The sequence below is a fragment of the Bos grunniens genome, chromosome 18 (genome assembly GCF_055505025.1).
Source record: "Bos grunniens cultivar Pamir isolate PY7600 chromosome 18, Bosgru_T2T1.0, whole genome shotgun sequence".
NCBI classification, from domain to species: domain Eukaryota; kingdom Metazoa; phylum Chordata; class Mammalia; order Artiodactyla; family Bovidae; genus Bos; species Bos grunniens.
Window position 1 is genome coordinate 18,324,396 of NC_141182.1, and position 22,364 is coordinate 18,346,759.

At 49.3% G+C, this 22,364-nt stretch overlaps 1 protein-coding gene across 6 annotated transcripts in view; it reads right to left on the minus strand.

The window, feature by feature from the left end:
- Positions 1-22,364, minus strand: part of ZNF423 (zinc finger protein 423) — a 345,388-nt gene that overhangs the window by 217,867 nt on the left and 105,157 nt on the right. For all 6 annotated transcript variants that reach the window (XM_086350576.1, XM_086350574.1, XM_086350577.1 and 3 more), the window contains one exon: positions 20,191-20,391. In XM_086350576.1, coding sequence (XP_086206702.1) covers positions 20,191-20,391 — 201 coding nt within the window. The remainder of the gene's footprint in view (positions 1-20,190; positions 20,392-22,364) is intronic.

Here is a 22,364-nt window from a genome sequence, read left to right on the forward strand (position 1 = left end):
CCCAAGTGATCTATATACACTTGAAAGTTTGAAAAGCACTGCCTGAGGCCATTCCAGGACAACTTTCCAGCACTTTCTGTTCAGAAATCCCCAGGCAGCAGTTGGCAGGCAGGCTCCACCTACCTCTAGCACCTCTAAGCCCTGGACACATGTCTCCTGCAACCCTGGTAGCAGTAGACAGAGCATCTTCCTGGAGAGCAGGCCAGGTGTCCCAGGAGAGGTAGGGGCTCTTTTCTCCCTGCTCAAAGGTAGGAAAACAAGAATGGGAACCCCCATCACAGCTCAAACACATGTCAACCTTAAGGGGTCCACTTGGGAGAGATTCCCATTTATGCCCCAAGTTAGTGAAGGAGTGGCACATGTCAGCACAAAGGCATTCTTTTTGTTATTCTTGAGAGGCTTGCCAGCCAGAAAGGACCCTGGAATAAGTTAAAATGAAGGCCGAAATGGATGTGAGGGTTGGACCATTAAGAAAGCTGAGCACCAAAGAATTGATGCTTTTGAACTACGGTGTTGGAGAGGACTCTTGAGAGTCCCCTGGACAGGAAGGAGATCAAACCAGTCAATCCCAAAGGAGATCAGTCCTGAAAATTCATTGGAAGGACTGATGCTGAAGCTGAAGCTCCAATACTTTGGCCCCCCAATGTGAAGAACAGACTCATTGGAAAAGACCCTGATGCTTGGAATGATTGAAGGCAGGAGGAAAAGGGGGCGACAGAGGATGAGATGGTTGGATGACACCACCAACCTGATGGACATGAGTTTGAGCAAGCTCTGGGAGTTGGTGATGGACAGGGAAGGCTGGCATGCTGCAGTCCATGGGGTCGCAAAGAGCCGGACACTGAACTGGAATGAATGAATGACTGAACTGGAACTGGAACTCCCAAGTAGATTCTAAGCTTCCGGGGAGGCAGGACTATGACTCTCTTGTACAGACACCTCAAGCCCCCAAATTGATGTGCACAGTATGTGGCACCCAGGAAGTACTGGGGTGATGGTTGTGGATGGAATGAGAGAGGGTGGGAGGGCATGAGATGGGGTTGGGTGCGATGGGACAGAATAGAATGAAATGGAAGGAAGTTTGGAGCCAGCAATGCCCCCTTCTGTCTACCGACCATGGAAAAATGCTCCCATAGGGAGACATATATAAGAATGTTTACTACAGCAAACAACCTAAATGCCCATCCTAAATTGGAAACAACCATGGTACATCCATGCTATGCAGTGCCACACAGCATTTAATAAAGAATAAAGGAGATCTACACACCAGTCTGGAAAACCCTCCAAGGCATAGTACTACGTGAAAAAACCCACCAAGTTGCAGGATGATAGATCCAATATGGTGTCATTTATTTTTTTAATCAAAAATCAATACAACATTGTTTCTATGGATACACATACACTATATTTCACTGAACCTAAGGAACCATAGGTTATAAAATGCACCACTATTTTATGTTCCACTAAGAAAGCAAAACAAAAAACACTGTCAATTAAACCATGACAAGCCACGAATGGTAAGATTCATCTCGATTTCAGAGATGTTAAAGTGTGTCTCAGAATCCCTGAAATACGGTATAATGTAAATCTGCAGTAGACAGTCTGGAAGCATGCAAGTCACAATGGTGACCGCAATTAACCTAGGGGCAGGGGACAGGAAGAAGGAGATCTGGTCTTACCAGTATCTTTGTAATTTTCACAAATAGAATACATTTATGTGTTAGGGATATTTAATAATGTCCATTTTTTTTTTTGGTGACCCTATGGACTGTCCATGAGATTCTCTAGGCAAGAATATTGGAGTGGGTTGCCATTTCCTCCTCCAGGAGATCTTCTCAATCCAGGGATCGAACCCGTGTCTCTTAAGTCTCCTGCATTGGCAATCGGGTTCTTTACCACTAGTGCCACCCTGGAAACCCTAATCATGTCCACATTTTTTTTTTTAATAAAAAGTGACAGAAAGCATCCTCCGCCCCTGACAAAGGTGGAGCAATGCTAACAGTGCTAGACCAGTGCATGAGTCATCGCAGAAACAGGGACTTTCCACAGTGATAAGTCAGGGCAGGGCTGGGGTGGAAAAGTGACGGTGAGGCTGCGCAGCTTTGTGGAGAGACAGAAGCGCTCATGAAATGTCCAGTGGGGAAAGTGTCATGGAAAAAGGAAACAACAGGAAGAGGACTGGATTTGGGGGCAGGAACGATTCATCATCTATGCACACCCTAAGATAAGGACTACTTGGGGGCCTGGAGTTGTCCCCCAGAATGGCTCCTTCATCTTGCCCTGGCTGCTTTTCTGCAAAAGCAGTTTGGAGAGTCATAACGCCATCCTGAATGCATCACTCACAAGGGATCGCCTTGGACTCAAGCTTCTAATTCCACCTTAATATCCAATTCTGTGTGTCAGGGAGAGCTGAACCTCGGCCTGCAGCAGCCGCGTCACCTCGCCCTGCGCACAAATAAAAATAGCTTTGGTGCTCAGAGCCTAGGTTTCTTTGCCTTATCCTCTGGGGTCCCGGGAGCGGAGCAGCCGGCGGATGGAAACCACGTGCGATATAAATACATAATGAACAAAGAGGCTCCTCTGAAGCATCCTTGACCTTCCTGCTTTCCTTGACTTCTCCCCTGCCATTGTCCCCAGTGAAGCTGTAAGTGGAATGGCACTGTCAAGGGCGGTGATGGCCACAAGAGTGCCCTCCTTGCCAATTTCTCCAATACTTAAGAAGCAAATGGCGTCGATCGTAATGATAACCTATTCAATTCTCTATCTATGCAAAGAACAAAGTTTTGGCAGCTAGAGACATGATTGGAATAGCTACACCGGGAGCTGGGAGCCGGGCCTTGGGTCTGACAAATCTGCTCCTCTGTTCCCAGGATCCGTGGCATCACAGGGCACCACAATGCTGATGCCCTTTGCAGCACCACATCCTGCAAAAAGGGAAAACCAGAAGCTGAACCCCCCACAGCAACCAGCCAAGGCCCCAGGCTCCAAGGCAAACATGTTGCTCAAAATCCCCAAAGCAACACACAGGACATTTTCCCTTTTTACAAAATGGGGGTACTCTTTGAAATACGGCCATTCAGCAGCATATAAGTCAGCCCCTATCAGGAGTGATGCAAAGCATGCTAGTCATCAGGCCTCCAAACCCACCCTCCCACTCCTCCACCAGCTCTGTGCCTCAGGAGCATGACCAACGGGCTGCTCTGCCTCCTGTTGGGTTCAGGCTGGGAAGGGGCAGAGTCGGGCTGTGGGCACTCCTCTACAGGGCAGCCCTGTCCTTCAGCCTCTCTCTCCATGTCCTGGCAAACGCTCCTCCCCTTGTCCCATTAGGTTCTCTGAGGTCGTTGGGATGTCCTCAATGTTCCTGATGCTGGCTGGTTTCCCTTCGCCCTGCTCAGCTCCGTGCACGCTAAGCTGTTCCAGTCGTGTCCGACTCTTTGCAACCCTACGGACCGTAGCCCATCTGGCTCCTCTGTCTATGGGACTCTCCAGGCAAGAATACTAGAGTGAGTTGCCATGCCCTCCTCCAAGGGATATTCCCAATTCAGGGATCAAACTCGAATTTCTTAAGGTCTCCTGCATTGCAGGCTGGTTCTTTACCACTAGTACCACCCGGGAAGCCTGCCCAGCTCCATAACAGCCCTTTATTAGATGCTCCTCAATCACCCTGTTTGAGCATGCCATCTGTTTTCTGTGGGGACCCTGACTAAGGCGGTATCCTTTAAACAATTTTTAAGTAAGTATGTCAACAAGGTGTTTGTTAAGACTGTGATAAAAAGACCTCAAAGGGAGCAGTGTAGAATATGGCCTCAACGAGGGTGACGAGAAATTTTAAAAATCACTGATGAGACAAGCAGCGCACAGCAAAGGCAGTCAGAGTCCTTCCTTATTTCCCTCCCAAGCCGAGGTCCCCAGCCCCAACCCTCTGTGACCTGGCCGCCCAGGTGTCAGTGGCCACTGCCCTTCTCCCTACAACTCTGTCACTCCTTCCACAGGGGCACAACCCCACAAGAGATGACCTTTCTAAAACCTCCCTCCAGGCCTCCTACTTGTCACTCCACTGGGGCTCCTCAAATCCCATCCCCAGGAGCCCAAGGACTTTCCCACCCTCTGCACACCTACTCTTCCCCCTGGGAGACAGTGGGCTCCCAGGGCAGGAACCCAGCTGTACTTATCCACCCCCGCTGTGTGGGTGTGCACCCCAGGCCGTCATTATGTATTTATCTACTTACTTCATCATTATCTATCTCCCCTGCAGAATGAAAGCTTCCTGCAGGCAGGAAGCCGCTACGTCCCTGACACCAGGGCCTGGCACGTAGTAGGGACTTAACCACAGCCTGAAGGCCCAAAATGCGAAATGTCCCTTTCTTCTGGAAGAGCAGAAGGGGCCCTCTGGCTCGCTCTATGGTCCCAGGAAGCAGGTGGAAGAAGTTTCCAGGGCAGGAAGGGAAGGGGTAGGGAGGTGTGGCTTGGTGGTGTTTGAGAGGAAGGAGGCTCCTCTCCAGACCAGAGGAGACTACCCTCGAGAATTCCCGGTCCTCGGCCACTCAAGGGAGTGACCACTGGCACAACGTGGCACCACCTGAGCTGCTTCCAACAAAGCAATAACGTCAGTAAATATTTCCTGAGCACCTACTATGTGCCAGCCCTGTGTAACGTCAGAGACAGACACAGGCACCAGAAAGGCAGAGCAGGTTGCTACTCTCAAGGGGGTCACCGTCTATTAACAGTGGCAGAGACACTAATCCTAAAGCATGTCAGGAGGAAAATCTGAAATACCAAGAACTGCCTTGAAGGATATCAAACGGGATGATTCAATAGAGAGTGAAAGAGACCAACTTTAGCTGGGGGCCTTGGATGTCAAAGACGATCACCCTGGGTAGGTGATGTTGGAGCTGAGGCCCAAAAGAAAGTTAAAGAACCTCCAGGGGGAGGGGAGAGTGATGCAAAGGCCCTGTGGTGGGAGCCCTGTTCACGGCTCGAGAGGAAGGGTGCGGCTGGGAGAGGTAGGGCCAGGTCTGCAGGATGGGTTCTTTCCAAGCGCGGCAGGAGAGGGGCACAGTTTGCAGCCGCCCTGGAGACAGATGTGCGGAAGAGGCTGGGAGGCCACAGGCGGATGCCATTCATCTAGACCTGCCCCTCGGCCTCCTTCTCCCCATCTCCTCACCGCTCAGTCCCCACCTGCTCGCACAGGGGTCACCCCGGCCCGGGCAGATCTGGCCTTATCACCCTGTCGTTCAACAGAGCTGACACGCACAGCCAACCACTCGGCGAGGCCAAGACTTCCAGCGCCCGCGGGGGTGGGGTGGGGCCAGGGCGCGTGTACCCCCTACAGCCAGACGCCCCCCACCTGCTCAGCTGCCTCGCAGCCTCGGTCTTCCCAGATGCTCCCCCCAGAGCAATGATGTCATTTCCAAAGGCAGCCAAATTCTAGCCAGTCAGCTCCAAAATAAAACTGTTTAACACAAAATGAAGCATTTTATAATCCCCTGTACATTTTTTCCCCCAAGCTGGCACATACAGTGTTTAAAAACACTGCCAAAATGCTCAACCAATAGCTGAGCTTTATTCTAGACCAGTGCCAGAGTTAAACTTCAGATTTCCTTGCTCTTTTCCTGTTCCGAAGCCCTCGAATCCCCCTGAGCCTCTGCTGCAGCACCCCTGCGGCTTCTCCCACTCCCCACTATGCCAGCTACATGTAGGGGGGTAGGGGGGAGTGGTCTGAACCTGAGTAGAGAAAGGCTGGTCTCCCGCTGGCTGCTCTCTGTGAACCGCAGGCCCCAGCCAGCAGGAGGTAAATTTGGTTGCCTTCTCATTTTGTTGGGGATGTTCTCTATTTTTCTGTGTTAGGGTGTCATTTTAAGGATGCCAGTCATAGGATCATGGGCTTTGGAGGGACCTGAAATATAGATCAGTGCCAGCCCCTTTTCTCCGCCATCCACCCCCCTGACATCATCCGATGTGTTCATCTCCAGGCTGTTAAAGGCTCTTGCCATCAGGAAGTTGCTCATTATATGCGGACCAGAATGGGTGTCCCGTGGCTTCTTGCATTGGTCCTGGTTCTGTCCCTTGGAGTACCAAGATCGATGAAGACAGAGATCAGGCTGCGTCATTCCCCACTGCTACGGTGCACAGCCCTCTCCATTAATGCATCTTACCCAGAGGTGACAGTAAAAACAACCACTGGCCACCGTCACAGGGAGAGACACCAGCTGGACTAGTGGCACCGGCCAAGCCCTCCCTATCCCTGAGGTCAGGTCATCTAGTCTGGGATCTTAGTTGCCAAGGATTAAATGATTCAAGCTGCTTCCCTTTTGGGGCTGCTTCTGCCTGATGGCATCCAGTTCACCATCTTATGCTGGCAGCACCCTGATTTCCTCTGGAGAACATCTCTGGGTCTGCCATTCAGAGCACTTGACTTGCCCTGAGCCAAAAGCCAATACAGCATTCATCAGAACCAGAAGATACAAGAAGATTAGGTCCCAAGGCTTTTGCCAGAGTTCCTAGATTCAGCCATACCTGAAGCTATCCCTGTGTCTGAAATGTCTATTTCCAAGAGCAAATAAATCCCCTTACTTGGTTTAAGCAAATTAGGGTTTGATTTTCTGACACTGGCCACCAAGAATGCTAACTGCCAACTTGCAAGCGTAACTTTGAGGTCTCCCCTTCTCCCTCTTCCCCTGCATCCCTCTCCAATCATGGTCTTTCCAGCCACACGTGGGACAGAGGAGTCACCTCCTCATCCTGCTTTGCTGACACAGCCTCTGAGCACGCTAACGGCTCCCCTCTCACACTCCTCACACCACCATGAACCACAAAGGGCGCCAACAGGTTCTTGGAACAAAATAACTACAAACCGTCAGTTTAAGAATCTCCTGGCCAAAGTCAGTGAGAGCTAGGTGTCATAAAATGTAAGCTCCAGGGACGTCCCTGGGGATCCAGTGGTTGAGAATCTGCCTTCCAATGCAGGGGGTGTGGGTTCGATCCCTGGTCAGAGAACTATTAATAAGATCCCACGTGCCTCAGGGCAACTCAGTCCACACACCATAACTAGAGAGTTGACATGCCGAAACTCCTGAGCCCACACACTCCAGAGCCTGTGCTCTGCAACAAAGAGAAGCCCACACACCGAAACTAGAGAAAGCCCAGGCACCACCAGGAAGAGTCTGTGGACCGCAATGATGACCCAGTGCAGCCCCCCCCCCACAAAAAAACACTTACTAAAATGATCCCCCAAAATATACGCTCCAGATGGGCAGGAGTGAGTGTCTGTTTCACTCACTACTCTATCCCCCCCATCTAGACGCGTTCCTGGCTCATAGTAGGTGCTTAAAAAAATTCCTCAATGAATGAATGAGCATGTGCCAGGGCTGCTAAGGTTCTAAGGAACATATTTTTCCTCTGAGCGGTAGTTCGCTTTGTTCTTTGGGGTCCCTGGAGTCATAAACTAAGGGACGTGGACTAAACCATCAATAGTTTTCAGCTACAATAAAGGACTCTCGTAGAACAATTCCCCTCTAGTTGTCTCTTTTACCCCAAAACCAGGTCAGGATTCAGCTGGAGGCTGTTCCCATCTTCACCCACAGGCACTTCTCAAAGCTTTTCAATCTCAAATTGGAGGAAACGGAGTTGATGACTCGGGGAACGCAATTTTCAGATCTTTATGCCCAACAGGAGCTGGAATTAGCACCAGCACTTCCAGGAGAAAAGCACGGGGTCTCTCCCAGGGCTCTGGTCTTTGTGTATCCTGCCTATCGGTAATAAAGGTGACAGGAGGGGGCAAGGCGTGCTAGGCCGATGACACTGTGGATCTTGATGTGACAGGAAAAGCTGTGACTCTTGACAAAAGCGCCACATAACTGGCCCTGAGTTTGCTCAATAACACTGAGATTTGGGGGCTGTACATGTACACATTGGGAGAAAAAACAAACTGAAATACCTACACAAAATACCTTGATATTGTGACTCTGGAATACTTTGGCTGCACCCTCCTTCCCCCTGATGCTGGCAGTCAATGTGACTTTTGGTAATGCTGGGTTTCCCGGGTGAGGCTGTAGAGGGACACAGCACGGCGGACTGATTTCATGACCGCCTCCTCACACCATCTAACTCAGCCACCGGCGGTCCGACCTCTCTCCAGCCTGGCCGCGGCCTGCACACAGAGTTCAGGAGGCCCAGCAGCCAGCGAATGCCACCAGGGCGCGACTTGCCTCTATCCCAGAGTTCCATCCCCAAAGGACCAAGAGGGAGAGGTCTGGGTGAGCTGGCTTCTGTGGGGACCTCCAGAGTAGGGGCACAACTTCCACAAAGTTTGTCACAGTTCAAGGGCCAAACTCACTCCACATGAAGCAAAGAAAACATCTAGTCCAAACAAATTTTGAATTTTGTGAGTCTGGCATGCATGCATGTTCAGTCATGTCCGACTTTTTGTGACCCCCATGGACTTTTTTGAGCCCACCGAAAAAGCTTTTGAGCTTTTTAAGCCCACCAGACTCCTCTGCCCATGGGATTTCCCAGGCAAGAATACTGGAGTGGGTTGTCATTTCCTTCTCCAGGGGATCTTCCCCACCCAGGGGTTGAACCTCTGTCTCCTGCATTGGCAGGCGGGTTCTTTACCACTGCGCCACCTGGAAGAGAACTCAGCTTACTATGGGACAGCCCCACAGATAGCCAGTGAGCCAGGCAGGAACTGCAGGAAGGGCCACACGTCAGAGAACACATGGGTGACCAGGAGCTAGTCCCTAGGGCTGCACTGCGTCCTAGGAACTATCACATACCCCCTGGGGCCACCAGACAAGCCACCACCTCCCCATGCGACCCTGGACAAGTGTCTGTCATTAAGGGGCGCCCAATTAGTACTTTCAGGCTGCCCAGGGCTTCTGAAGAGCTACCCTGGGGCTTCCAGGAGACTGAAGGGGACAGGACAGGGGATGCTAGGCAAGTAGGCGGGGCTCAGAATCTCTCCAACTCTTTTTTTTTTTTATTTGTTTGGCTGCATCACGGCTTAGTTGTGGCATGCAGGACCTTTTGGTTACGGAATGTGAACTCAGTTGTGGCATGTGGGGGATCTAGTCCCCTGATCAGGGATCGAACCTAGGGCCCTTGCATTGGGAGTGCAGAGCCTTAGCCACTGGACCACCAGCGAAGTCCCTCTCCCCAACTCTTAACACAGCGCCGTGCATCTACCAGCCTTATATACTGGTTGTTTTTGACTATACTGCTCATGTTTGAGTACACAGGGTTAAAAATAAGGTTTGAAACCACTGAGTAGTTGGTCTTTGAGGAATCTGCCTCCCTAAAACTCTGGGATGAGATGACTAGACACTATCAAAAGCCGAGTGGATGGACTTGGTCATAGGTAGCTGTCAATCTGGTATTTGATTAGACTATTTCATTCCCTCATATGTGCCTGCATATATTCCCTTCTGCTAGAAAATACATCCATGCTTCCTGGCCATCATCCTGGGGAACCTCTTCAAAGCGCTCAGTACAGAGGTCTGGATGAATCTGACCCCTGAAACTCCCACCCGGGGCCTGGCTAATAGGCACGTCTGTCTCCCCAAGAGACTCCAGAGGTGAGCCTTGGTCATGGGGAGTCGTCAGCAGTCCACTTCAGGACTGTGTCCTGGCAATTTGAAAGAGGCTACTCTTTCTCCTGGTGAGGCTGAGTCAGGAGGGTGGAAGCCCACAGGCTCTGGGGCCCCTCTGCGGCTGCACACGCAGTGACAGGGTTTGTGGGCACAGCCCCGGGCATGTCTAGACGAACATGCTTGAAGCCGGCCTTACTTCTCAGTTCCTTCAGCCTGTGAATCTGCTTTTCTCTGCCTGTCAGTTTGAATTGAGTCTTTATGCAGACAGCATGTTAACTGAGGACCTACTATGTGCCAGGCAGCCAAAAGGACCATGGTTACTTCACCTTCCAGCTAGATTACACATTCTTTGTTGATAGGAACTTCCTATCTCTCTCTCTCTCTCTCATACACACACACACTGCCCTGGCAATACAGTAGGTATGGCATCACTACTTGATGACGTGACATGTACCCCCTGGAATCATCTAAGCTGCAATGGATGGCGGCAGGCCAGACCCAGACAGATCAGGAATACATATGCAACCAACTTGAGGGTCATGGAGTTTTTTTTCTCCTCCCAAGACCTTGACATCCTGCTGGGTGTACATCCTGGGCCCAACGACAGGAAGCCAATGGAAGCTTTGGCTGATGCCAGGAAAGGTGCAAAAGCCAAGGGTCCAGCCTGGGAGGAACAGCCCAGTCTTCCCCACTCCCCCAGTGCAGCTCCAGGGTCTACACACAGAGGTCAGCCCAAAGGTGTTTGTAGCAGAAACACCCCAGTGTCAGCCACCACACCTGGATTCCACGCTGGCCCACCTGTGGGCACAGTGATCCACAAAACCATCACAGTGATCAAGCTGGCTACGTGGGAAAAAAGGAAAAGACTCCCTCCCCTTTGCAGAGTCCTCCGAAACCTCAGGACATACACAGAGACACTTATTTTCCCATGAAAACCAAAAGAAATGTAGATTCTTCCCACCTTGACCCCTGCCTTCTGCGTTGTCGGATCTGGTGTCTAATTCTGGAGAGATCTGCAGATCCAACCACGCGAGAGCCATGCTTGCTCTACATAATCGAAGCAAAAGGGGCACGTTCTGTAAACCTGCAGGCTTCATGGGAGGTGGATGATAGCACTGGCATCTGGAAAACCACTTCCCTCCATGTCATCACCAGGAGCCAGGGACAGCTGTCCAGACAGAGCCACAGCCACAGGCAGCCTGCCGCCTCCCCAGGCACCCTTCTAAGGGAACTAGGAGGCCAGGGAGCAGGCAATTTAGGGAAGTTTCCACCCTCGCCAACAGCCAGCCAGACCCAGGCTGGCCAGTCACCCATCTCCCCAAATAGCAGTGCACCAGGAGGCAGACACACACGGGATCTTGCCTAAGTGTCGTGGGAGTGACATCTCTAGACAGGGAAACCCCTTTTAAAGGCACTGGGGAAGGCCACTCTTTCAAGGGCACCTACAGTACTTCATCTTACAAGTCAAAAAATGCTTTTGTGAAATGAGTGCCTTCTCTAATGAGTTGATTTTTATTCAAATAAGCAGTTCCCACATTCCACCCCCATCAGCACCCAGAACGGTCCCTACACATAGTATTGGATTGGCCAAAAAGTTTGTCCTGTTTTTTCCATAAGATGTTATGAAAAACTCAAATGAAGTTTTTGGCCAACCCAATATATGCCAGACCACCTTACTTCCCTCCTGAGAAATCTGTGCGCAGGTCAAGAAGCAATAGTTAGAACTGGACATGGAACAATGGACTGGTTCAAAATTGGGAAAGGGGTATGTCAAGGCTGTATATTGTTGCCCTGCTTACTTAACTTATATGCAGAGTACATCATGTGAAAAGCTAGGCTGGATGAAGCACAAGCTGGAATCTAGATTGCCGGGAGAAATATCAATAACCCCATATATGCAAATAACACCACCCTAATGGCAGAAAGCAAAGAGGAACTAAAGAACCTTTTGATGAAGGTAAGAGAGGAGAGTGAAAAAGCTGGCTTAAAACTCAACATTCAAAAAACTAAGATCATGGCATCCAGTCCCATTATTTCATAGCAAACAGATGGGGAAACAATGGAAACCATGACGGACTTTATTTTCTTGGGCTCCAAAATCACTGCAGATGGTGACTGCAGCCATGAAATTAAAAGACGCTTACTCCTTGGGAAAAAAAGCTGTGACAAACCTAGACAGTGCATTAGAAAGCAGAGACATCACTTTGCTGACAGGGGTCCATACAGTCAAAACTGTGGTTTTTCCAGTAGTCATGTACAGATTTGAGAGTTGGACCATAAAGAAAGTTGAGCACCAAAGAATTGATGCTTTCAAACTGTGGTGCTGGAGAAGACTCTTGAGAGTCCCTTGGATTGCAAGGACAGCAAACCAGTCAATCCTAAAGGAGATCAACCCTGAATATTCACTGGAAGGACTGATTCTGAAGCTGAAGCTCCAATACTTTGGTCACCTGATGCAAAGAGCTGACTCATTGGAAAAGACTCTGATGCTAGGAAAGATTGAGGGCAGGAGAATGGGGAGACAGAGGATGAGATGGTTGGATGGCATCACTGACTTGATGGACATGAGTTTAAGCAAACTCCAGGAGATGGTGATGGACAGGGAAGCCTGGTGCGCTGCAGTCCATGGGGTCACAAAGAGTCAGACATGACTAAGTGACTGAACAACTACAATATATGCTCAATAAATATTTGCTGAATGAATAAATCATCTCTTCCTTCTCTAACTCCCCCTTCTGATGACATATTAGCTGAAGACCTACTACGTCCCAGCACGCTTCCTGGAACCTTTATTTTTGCTACCTGATACCTCAGAATCCTTCCTTCATGAAACCTGTACCGTCTACATCTTACCTCAAGGGGGCTGTAGCCTCCTTGAGGACAAGCTCAAACATTTACTGAGCACCTACTATGTGGTCTAGCCAGAGGCCAAGGCAACCCTGGGGACAGAGAGAACAGGGCCCAAGCCTGGGCATCAAGGACACACTAGCGTGATGGGCTGGCAAACACTTTGGTCTTTGCCAATCGGATGGGTTAAGAGTGGTATTTTCCTGTGATTTAAATGTACAGTTTTCTTACTATAAAGGTAGTTCTGAATCTTCTGACTGTTTAAGATCCCATTCAACTTTCTTTCTCTGGTTCCATTTCTGTTCTGGGCACATGGGAGATACTCAAAATACCTAATGAGCAGTGTGTCGCCAACCAGTCTGAGTGGGTGCTGGCTTTGGGTAGACTGGCCCTTGCCCCCTTTGCGGTTGATTTATTGGGTATTTTCTTAGTGTTGGTAGGAGCACCGCACACATTAAGGAAAATATCTTTTGCCTGTGATATATATCTTTGATTTATTGCAGTTTTGGCAATGCAGAAGTGTTTTATTTTTGTGTAGTCAAACATTTCTGTCCTTTGTTTTATGGCTTTTGGGTTTAGGGTTATATTTAGAAAAGGCTTCCCCATTCTGACAATCTTTTTTTTTAAAAAAACTCATGTTTTCTTTCAGTGTTTTTAAGTTTTCTTTTCCTGTTTAGATTTCTGATCCATTTGGGATTTGTTTTGGCATTAGGATGCAGGAGGGATCCAATGTCCTTTTTCAGGATGGCCACCATGCCCTCCCAACCCCACTGACTGGCCAATCCATCTTCCTCTGCTGACGTGCAATAACACCTTTCTCATGCGCCTTATCTCCAGCTCGACTCGGGTCCATTCTTGGTCTTTTTTTCATTCCTCTGGTCTGTCCCACACTACTTAGAATCCTACCGCTTCAGAACATATTTTAAAATCATATCTAGTTACCAGCCCCTCCTGTTAGGCCTCTTTGTCGAAACTGTCTTTCCTATCCTTGCATGCCCATTTATTTTTCTATTTTTTGACCGCACGACATGCAGGATCTTAGTTCCTGGACCAGGGATCAAACCTGTGTCCCCTGCAGTGGAAGTACGATGTCTTAATGACTGGACCGCCAGGCAAGTTCCACCTCATGAACTTTGGAATCAGCTTGTCCATGTCTAAACAAAGCTTATTGTTACTTTCACTGGCTAACATTAATAGATTAATTTCACAGAAATTGATGTATTTATGATATCAAATCCTTCCATTCAAGAACAAGTTCTGCCTTTTCACTTAATTAAGACTCTTCTGTGTCCCCCAGTCGCTGATTCTGTTTGCTCGCTCCGAACACTTGAATGAGATGCCCTGTGGGTTCGTTCCTGGTCCTATACATTCTGTGGCTAGCATAAGCCGGACTCTTTCTTGCTCTGTGTTTTGTGACCGGATGCTGTTCGCGTGCAGGAAAGCTCTTCAGGTGGGGGTATTCTTTGTGCTCCAGGCCCCAGGCCTTTTGCTCTGCGTGATGCCGGCTGACACCGAGGCGCTGTGCACACCCCCGCGGGCAGAAGAAACCCGCGCCCTGCACCTGTGTACTTGGCACTGCATCGCCCAGCGGCTGGCCTGTGCCCACTCCGTTTTGCCCAAATGGAACCAGTGCAAGGGGTGCCGCGAGCACTAAGGCAGGGAGGGGCCCCACGCATGCTGTTGGAGCAAGAAAGGGCCTGAGCTGGCACACAAAGGCAAGCTCTGGCCAGCCGGTGGACAGGAACGAGGCTGGCAAAGGTGGCCAGCCTCCACGCAGCCCCAGTCCTGTAATTAGGGCCCACAGGTCACGCTGGCCACAGCTGAACAAACCAGGGTGTAATTAACTTTCCACCCGGCTTTTTACACAGCAGCATTTCACCTTTGCCAGAAAGGGAGGGTCTGCCTTTCCAAAAGGGCTGAGGAAACACTCCTTGGTCCCAATCCCCAGGAAAGGGGGGTAGCTGAGGGTAAGGGCAGGGAGCAGTGAAATTAACCCACAGGGAGCACATTTTTTGCTGTTGCTATTTGAACAAATTCCCCTCTCTAATTTTTTCTGAAGTTGAGCACTCAAAAAGGCTGTGTCGTCTGGAGTTCAGTTAGGAACTGTTCACTGTCTGTGTTCCCACCACAAAGTGTTCAGACATCAAATCTTAGCTCAGCTCTGTAACTTTGAGCAAGATCCCCCTAACTTCGAGTCTCAGTCGTCCAATGGGTACAGTGGGGAGGAACGATGAAAAACAAGACCTCCCTGCAGGAACTGTTGTGAGGATGAGGTGAGATAGGCCCTGCATTCAGCAAGCATCTATTAAGCACCACTGTGGACCAGGCACCAGGCTAGGACATAAGAGGGAATCAAACAGATATGACTCTTGTCTTCACGAAGCCTGACAGTAGCGGGGGAGATGGGAGGGAAACACCTCGAAAAGAATCAGAATAATTCTAGAATCTGGTGAGTGCTGGGGGCTGAATGGGGCAGGGGCTGCAGAGAGAGCAGGTGGCGGGAGATCTAGGGGCCACATTCCAGGGTGAGTCCCACAGGGCCTGACATGTGACAGGTGCTCAATATATGAAGAGTGTCAGGACTGAAGCCCCTGAGAGCTCCCAGAGAGCAGCAGAAACCTCATGTATTTCAAGGCGTCCACCTGGTCCTAAAAGGTAATTTCTGTTCTGTGGAGCAAGTGCCTGGAGCCCAGAGCGAAAAGCCTCAGTTTCTAGAGAGACTCCATCCACCACTCCCCACCTATAATGAAACCCCAAATGATGCCAGAGGAGCCTCTGGCAAGCCGCAAAAGCCACTGGGTGCTCTAGTCCTGGGGACCCACCTGTCCTGAGACGGACACACAGCACAGCCCTACTCCTGACACGGTTGGAGAAGGCGGATCTAAAGCATTGCACCGTGTTGATCCAGCACCCAGATGTCCTTGGGCAGTCAACCTAATTAATTTGGACTGATGAGTGGTTAGTCTGAGTCACAGAGTATCGGGATAGTTTCTCTATCAGGAAGCAGTGAAACGTTCCACCTGAATCCAGACTGAAGGTCCGTGGGTGACCTGCTTCAATGAGCATATAAAAAACTGGAATCAGCCCCCAGGATAAATCAAACCCCTCATGCCTGCTTCCATGGTGCCCCAGGAAGTTCTTAGAGATACTTTCTAAGGCACTTGATATCCTCCTGGTTCCTAAAAAATGATGGAAATCACCCCCCTTCAACCATTTATAGGGCCCAGACATGCTTGGTCAACACTGTAGAAATGGCATAACGTAAACTTCAGCTTACTCCCTGTTCCCCATGTTATTCGCTGTGGTGGGACCGAAATTAATGGGGACTTTCTATCATCAGTTCAGACGGCCACCCAACACTCCAGCTGTTTCCCCACTCGGAGCCCACAAAGGATACTCCATCAGTAACAGTCAAGTCCATCACAAATTGAGTCAGCCTCTATCTACTCTGCTGCAAAAATCCTCACCTACTGGCACACTGGTCTACATTTTTACAGTATATGGACCCAGTACCAGCAACCCAGTTTCACAAGAAGGGCTCCCCAGAAAGGATAATGCAGAAGACGACATGGCAAATTGGGAATCCGTTCAGAAAATGTTCAGTAACAAATGCCAAATATAAGGTGGTAAGTGCCCACAACTCCAAGCATGTAAACATTTGTTATCCTGTGGGCAGGGACTAGAGGGGAACAAAGAGAATTCAGACAGCTGTTGGGCGTGGGAGCATCGGCAGAGAGGACCGGATCTTTGCTTGTTTCACTTCGTGTCCTAAAGATGCAATGTCTGTTGGCGTGTGGGTTTAAAAGTCGGTTTCTCTGCAGACACAGAGCAGGGAGAGGGAGAGCGAGAAAGAAGGAGAGAGAAATACAAACAGGTCTCAATGGAGTTGCCTTCGGTTCTGGAAGTCCACGGTTCAGCAACCCCTCCTGGACCCAGCACTGCCTCTCCTGCTGAGGAACAAGGAAGCCCCTGGAAGCCAGGGTTCCTCGGTGTAGACGGTTCTGGCTCCGGGGTGGAGGATCTGGGAGCTTCCTGGTGAATGCCATCACCACCATTCTGGTAGGAGGCTCCCCTTCCATGAGGAGCATCCCCACCCCAGAAACTGTCCAGACCTCACACCACTCTCCCGGAGTCTGATGGAACAAGGCCGTGCCCCCACGCCCAACTGCCATAGCAAGAGCCCAGAGCTCACTCTGCCAGAGCAGTTCAAAGAAGGACCACATTCGAGGAACCTAAAACATGACAGAAACGAACCTTCCATGAAACAGAAACAGAATCATGGGCCTAGGGAAGAGATTCACGGTTGCCAAGGTAGGAGCCAAGAGACGGATGGATTGGGAGTTTGGGATTAGCAGATGCAAACTCGTGCATACAGAATACATAAACAATAAGGTCCTACTTGACAGTATAGGGAACTTATACTCAATATCCCATGGTAAACCATACTGGAAAAGAATGCACATATAGGTATAACTGAGTCACTTTGCTGTAGAGCAGTAATTAACACAACATTGTAAATCAACTATACTTCAGTAAAAAATTAATAATAATAATAGAAAGGGCCACACTCAAGATGAACCCCACAAACATTGCCCCCTGGGCTGGGCTTTCCAGGCACCCTGGCTGGGGAGGGTTGTGCTGCCTCCGCATTCCAGGAGGACAGACAGCCCTCTGCAGGAAAGCTTCTTGTTCACACCCAAAGCTGGATTCCAATGGACAGGTGCACTGCCCTCAGGCCCCAGATCCTCAACAGCAGGGAAGCTCCACCCTTTCTCAAAACAAGACTCATCTGTTCCCTCAGAAGCGTCTGCGGAGCACCCAGAGCCCGCCGGGCCTCACAGAGCAGGGTCCTCTCTGAAATCCTTGTCTGAAACCGTCTTCGTTGGGCTGAAAAGTGTCCACCTTTCCCTCCAGAGTCTGCTCCACGGGGCAGCGATGCCCACCTGCACTGTCCCTAGTACTGCAACCAGGTGACCAAGGATGAGCGTCCAGCAGAGACCCCTGAGGCTGGCCTAGGAGGGCCTGCTGTTGCATTTTTGTACTAGTTTCAAAGTTTTAAAGCAGAAGCCAATTTTTGAAGATGTTAAACTAATTCAATGTATAAAACAAACTTTTTAAGGTAATAGCTCTGTCTGGAGTGGGTTTCAGAGCCCCTCAGTCAGACAACCCCAGAGACACCTCTGAGGCCACAGTTTGAAAACCACCACACAATCTAAGGATGTTTGGAGGCGTCCTAGGTAGGGACCTGTTTTGAATAAGTTAAAGTGAAAGTCGCTCAGTCGTGTCCGACTCCTTGTGACCCCATAGACTATACAGTCCATGCAATTCTCCAGGCCAGAATACTGGAGTGGGTAGCCTTTCCCTTCTCCAGGGGATCTTTCTAACCCAGGGATCGAACCTGGGTCTCCCGCACTGCAGGTGGATTCTTTGCAAGCAGAGCCACCAGGGAAGCCCAAGAATACGAGACTGGGTAGCCTATTCTTTCTCCAGGGGATCTTCCTGACCCAGGAATCGAGCCAAGGTCTCCTGCACTGCAGGCAGATTCTTTACCAACTGAGCTATCAGGGAAGCCCTGTTTTGAATAATATGCACACAGTTCCCAATAGTGTATCCTGTCCCTGAGTAGTCCTAAGAACTGGGGGAAATAACTCCTCACATCTCTCTTCCATGTTCGGGGGACTTGCCCAGGCTGGGTCATGCCTTTACTGGGTGGTAATGAATTTCTCAGGGATGCTATTAGGCGAGGTTGTTTCCTGTACTCTTTCAAGGAATCTCTGACTCCTGTCCAATGCTCCAGGGTTTGGGGGTATTCCTGGTTCCCATGTCCCAGTGGAGGTCGTTAGTGGGGTCCTGCCAGGAAGCAGGCAGAGGAGCTGGTGGATAAAGATGCATCGATAAAGATGGCTGGAGACCCTGCAAATGGGGCTGCCGTGATTTCAGCCAAAGTCTGAGGCTGTGAAGAAAAGAGGCTGCCACTGGGAAGACAGTCCTGCCCAGGACCAAAGGACAGATAGCTACCATTTAAAATTTCCAATACAGACTACCACGTATAGCCCCAAAGCCTCCCAATCTCCCTTCTCCACCTAGAAGCACCACCATTCTCAAAAGGGTGGTAACAGACGAAAGAATCTCCTTGATGCTGAAGAGCTGTAGTGCCAGGAATGGCACCTCATTCCAAGAGCTACAGACACCCATCAAAGCATCACTCCACAGTGGAACTGAGAAGCCCTGCTTTAACAACAGCACAGGAGCAGTGTGATAGGACATAAAGAGAACAGCTTTTAAGTAGAAGATCGATTGACTGTTTTTAAAATATGCACCAATAGTTCACTCTCTTATAGTTAAGATTTCACTTCAGTTTGTAGCTAATCAAGAACTACACCAGCATCGACTGTTTTCTCAAGGAGAATGAGAGTCTGTAGCCCACAAGGCTGAGGAGGTCCTGATTCCATCACCAAACTGCTATGTGACCCGGGTTAAGTAATCACCTTTCTGTCTCCCTCAATATTTCCCCCCAGGAAATAAGACGACTGGAAAAGCCAACCGCATAAATCCCTTCTGAGCATCTAAGTTGGCCATCTCCTCTGCCAATGACGGGAATATTAACAAATTCCAAAATGACTGGGGTTTGGTTTGCTGATTCCCAAACAGTTCAAAACTTTGAGTCTTTCTGGGTCCATTGTTTTTGATATCGATTCCCTTTAGAGGTTGAGAATGAGGACTTGGCTCATCCAGGGCTGTGTGGGTACAGATGTCACTAGAGGAAAAGTCATAGCAAAGTTCCCCAAACACTTGGCTATCAAACTTCCAAGACAGCCTCACAGGTAGAGGAAATAAGACTTTGAGTCCCAGCCTATCTCCTACCAGCAAATTTCCCTCCCCAAACAGACGTCAGGGCCTCCTTTGAGTATTGGTTGGAGATTTAGGTCCTATTTCCACAAACCGGCACCCCAGGGGCTGCATCAACAGTCACAATACAAGGAAGTGTCTCAGGATAGCTATGTAAGGAATACGGATGCTCTGACCTCCTTGCTCAAAGTCTGGAACGATGTCAACCCTAATGGGATAGCATCGCTGCCACACTCCAGGGAATACACATGTCCCCATTCCCCTACCCCTCACACCCCATACATCCCAGACACACGGACACACTTGACTCGTGAAGTCTTAAATCGCTCCTAGAAACTGTGGCCTTGTCCACCTTCTCTGAGGCAGCTGGTAACAGAACACAGGGCCATCGTCAGGCCTAGCAAAAACTGCTCCCAGCCACCCTTCTCCTACCCAGGGAAGCAGAGGCCAAGTGCAGAGGCAGAACTGGGTCCCTTTCTGCAGGCGTACTTCTTGGCTTCTGAAATTCTCCTCATCCCATCGTTAGCCCTGCCTCAGAGTTCACTCCTTCACGCAGCTTTCCACACTTAAGCTGCTTAACTTTGCACTAATAACCTCTTAATTGCTGGGTTTCCAAAAGGCCTTCCAGAAATCCAGGGTGCAGACCCACCCACTTATGGGTCACGGGCCACAGACGGCAGTTTCAGGGAGCAAGGACAGGGTACCTCCACCTAACTCCTGCTTGCCGCAAAGCTGTTGCTTTTATTTTTAATTTTATTGAAGAGGGTACCCAAGACACCACAATAAAATGACATTAATTGTAAAATTACATTATTAATTCTTTAATCTCACTTGAGGCTTCAAGCTGTTGCTATGTCCAATTACCCGTATAACCACCTGTCAGAATTCCAGTGCTATTTAACATTACCTCCAGGACAGCGGTGGGCCCGATGGTCCGTCAGCTCTGCCAGAGACTCAAAGTCCTGCTGACAGTGATCGCAGGTGTAAATTGACTCATCCTCCACGTCTTCATCGTCCTCATTCCTCTCCTCTTGACTTGTCACGCTGTTCCTGTCTTCCAGCACACGGCTGGTTTTTCGATCACACTCCGGCTCTCCTTCTAGGCCTCCTGCCAACAGGAAGAATACAGTCCATGTCAGCTGACGGGGTCTGGGGAAAGCATTGTAAAAGAAATCGCCCCGCATTTATGAAGATACATTTAATTACTCTACCTCCCAGGGTCCATTATCCTTGACACCTCTCAGTATATTAATATATGGGTTTTTGTAGCATGTGGTGCCATAATTCTCAGCTAGCTTATTTAATTCTTGGTGCAAATCTTCCAGAGGGATTTCCTGTCATCTTCCCTCTGTGCGTGGATACTGGGGGTCGTGACCCATCAGGGAGGTGAAAATGCCTTAGCATTTTGTCTCCTAAAAACTCAATTCTCTCACACACCTCTCCAGTGTTTTGATCAGCTATTCCTAATGTACAAGCTTTAAGTTTCCCCGAAAGCCCTGTGGTTTAGAGCTGAGAGATCTCTTAGCCAGACTAACCCTCCACACAACATGCCTGTCAATGTGGTGAGAGGCTGGCTCAGTTCTTTGTAAAGATGTCCTGATTCTGGAATCAAAGAAGTGCATGTGTTTGCAGGACCAAGGACAGTCAAATTGCTGCTTAAAAGGCACCTGAGCCCTCACTTGCACCCCAGTATCAGCCTAGAGAGTGAGAACCAGCCTTGGAATCATTTGACCAACTTCTTTAAAATAAAATACCAATTCTATGCTTCCTACTGCTGCTGCTACTGCTAAGTCACTTCAGTCATGTCCGACTCTGTGTGACCCCATAGACGGCAGCCCACCAGGCTCCTCCATCCATGGGATTTTCTAGGCAAGAGTACTGGAGTGGCTTGCCATTGCCTTCTCCGATTCTATGCTTAGCACCATGCAAACCAGTAGATAAACTGTACAGAAAACTGAACTCATGATTAATGATCATGATAACAATGCTTTGGCTTTGCATAGCATTCTGTGCATTTTCAAAGTAACAAATACACACATGTAGCCCCATTTCAGTCTTACACATCCCAGAGCTAATGAGGGCTCAAGTGATCACCTGGCTCCACTCTGCCACTGCCCCTCCCTGCAGAGAGGGACAGCTTTGTTATTCCCCTTTCACAGGTAAGACACCTGGCCTCCAGCCAGGGGGCTGTAACATCCCTAGCCCCCGACAGATGTTGACCTTGACATCCTGACTCCTGCCCCATGCACTTCCCCACAGAGCAGACTCGATCTGAGAGATAAACAGGGCCCAACAAGAACTTGTAAACTGAAGTGCAAAAAAATCCATGGCAAATATTACATACGAAATATATCAGTCATCCCAATAAATGTCAGTGGATTAAAATTGCCCATTAAAATACAGAGACTTGGAACCAAAAATCCAAGTGCCTGTCATCTCTTCCCACAGTCTGTTCTGGGAAACAGATCAACCTGTGCAGAAACTAGAGCTTATTTAAACTAAAGAGAGAAATCTCTACTACATGTAAAGATATTGATGCAAACATATACTCATATGCAGAGGTGTGTGTATGTGTATGTGCATGTATGTGTGTGTGCATGAGTGTGTGTGTATATTGCCCATAACATCACAGTTACAGAAAAGCCTTCGGCACACAGCCTTCAAACCCCCAAGGATTGGTCGCCAAAGGAAGAAAGAGGAACAAAGCAAAAAATGCATTCGATTTGAGGTGGAAGCCACAGTCCTACAAATATTTCAATTTAGAAATAGATAATGTTATAAGGGCTCCGTTTCTCCTGTCCACACAGAACGCGCACTTCCAAGCACCCGACATCGAGAACCTACAAACACAAATCAGCTCATTGGAGAGCCAGCTGCCGCCTTCCGTGGCGGGGAACGTGGCGTGACACGCCGCTTGGAGCTGCACGGAGGCAGTAAAAATCAATGTTTCCATTTGTGGCCCATCAAAACATCTCTCTTCTTACCAATTAAGGGATGTACAATTTTTAGGTTCTTTTATTATCAGAACACGCCAACTCCCGGCAATACAGAAATCCCATTAAAAGCCAGGCAGCATATTTA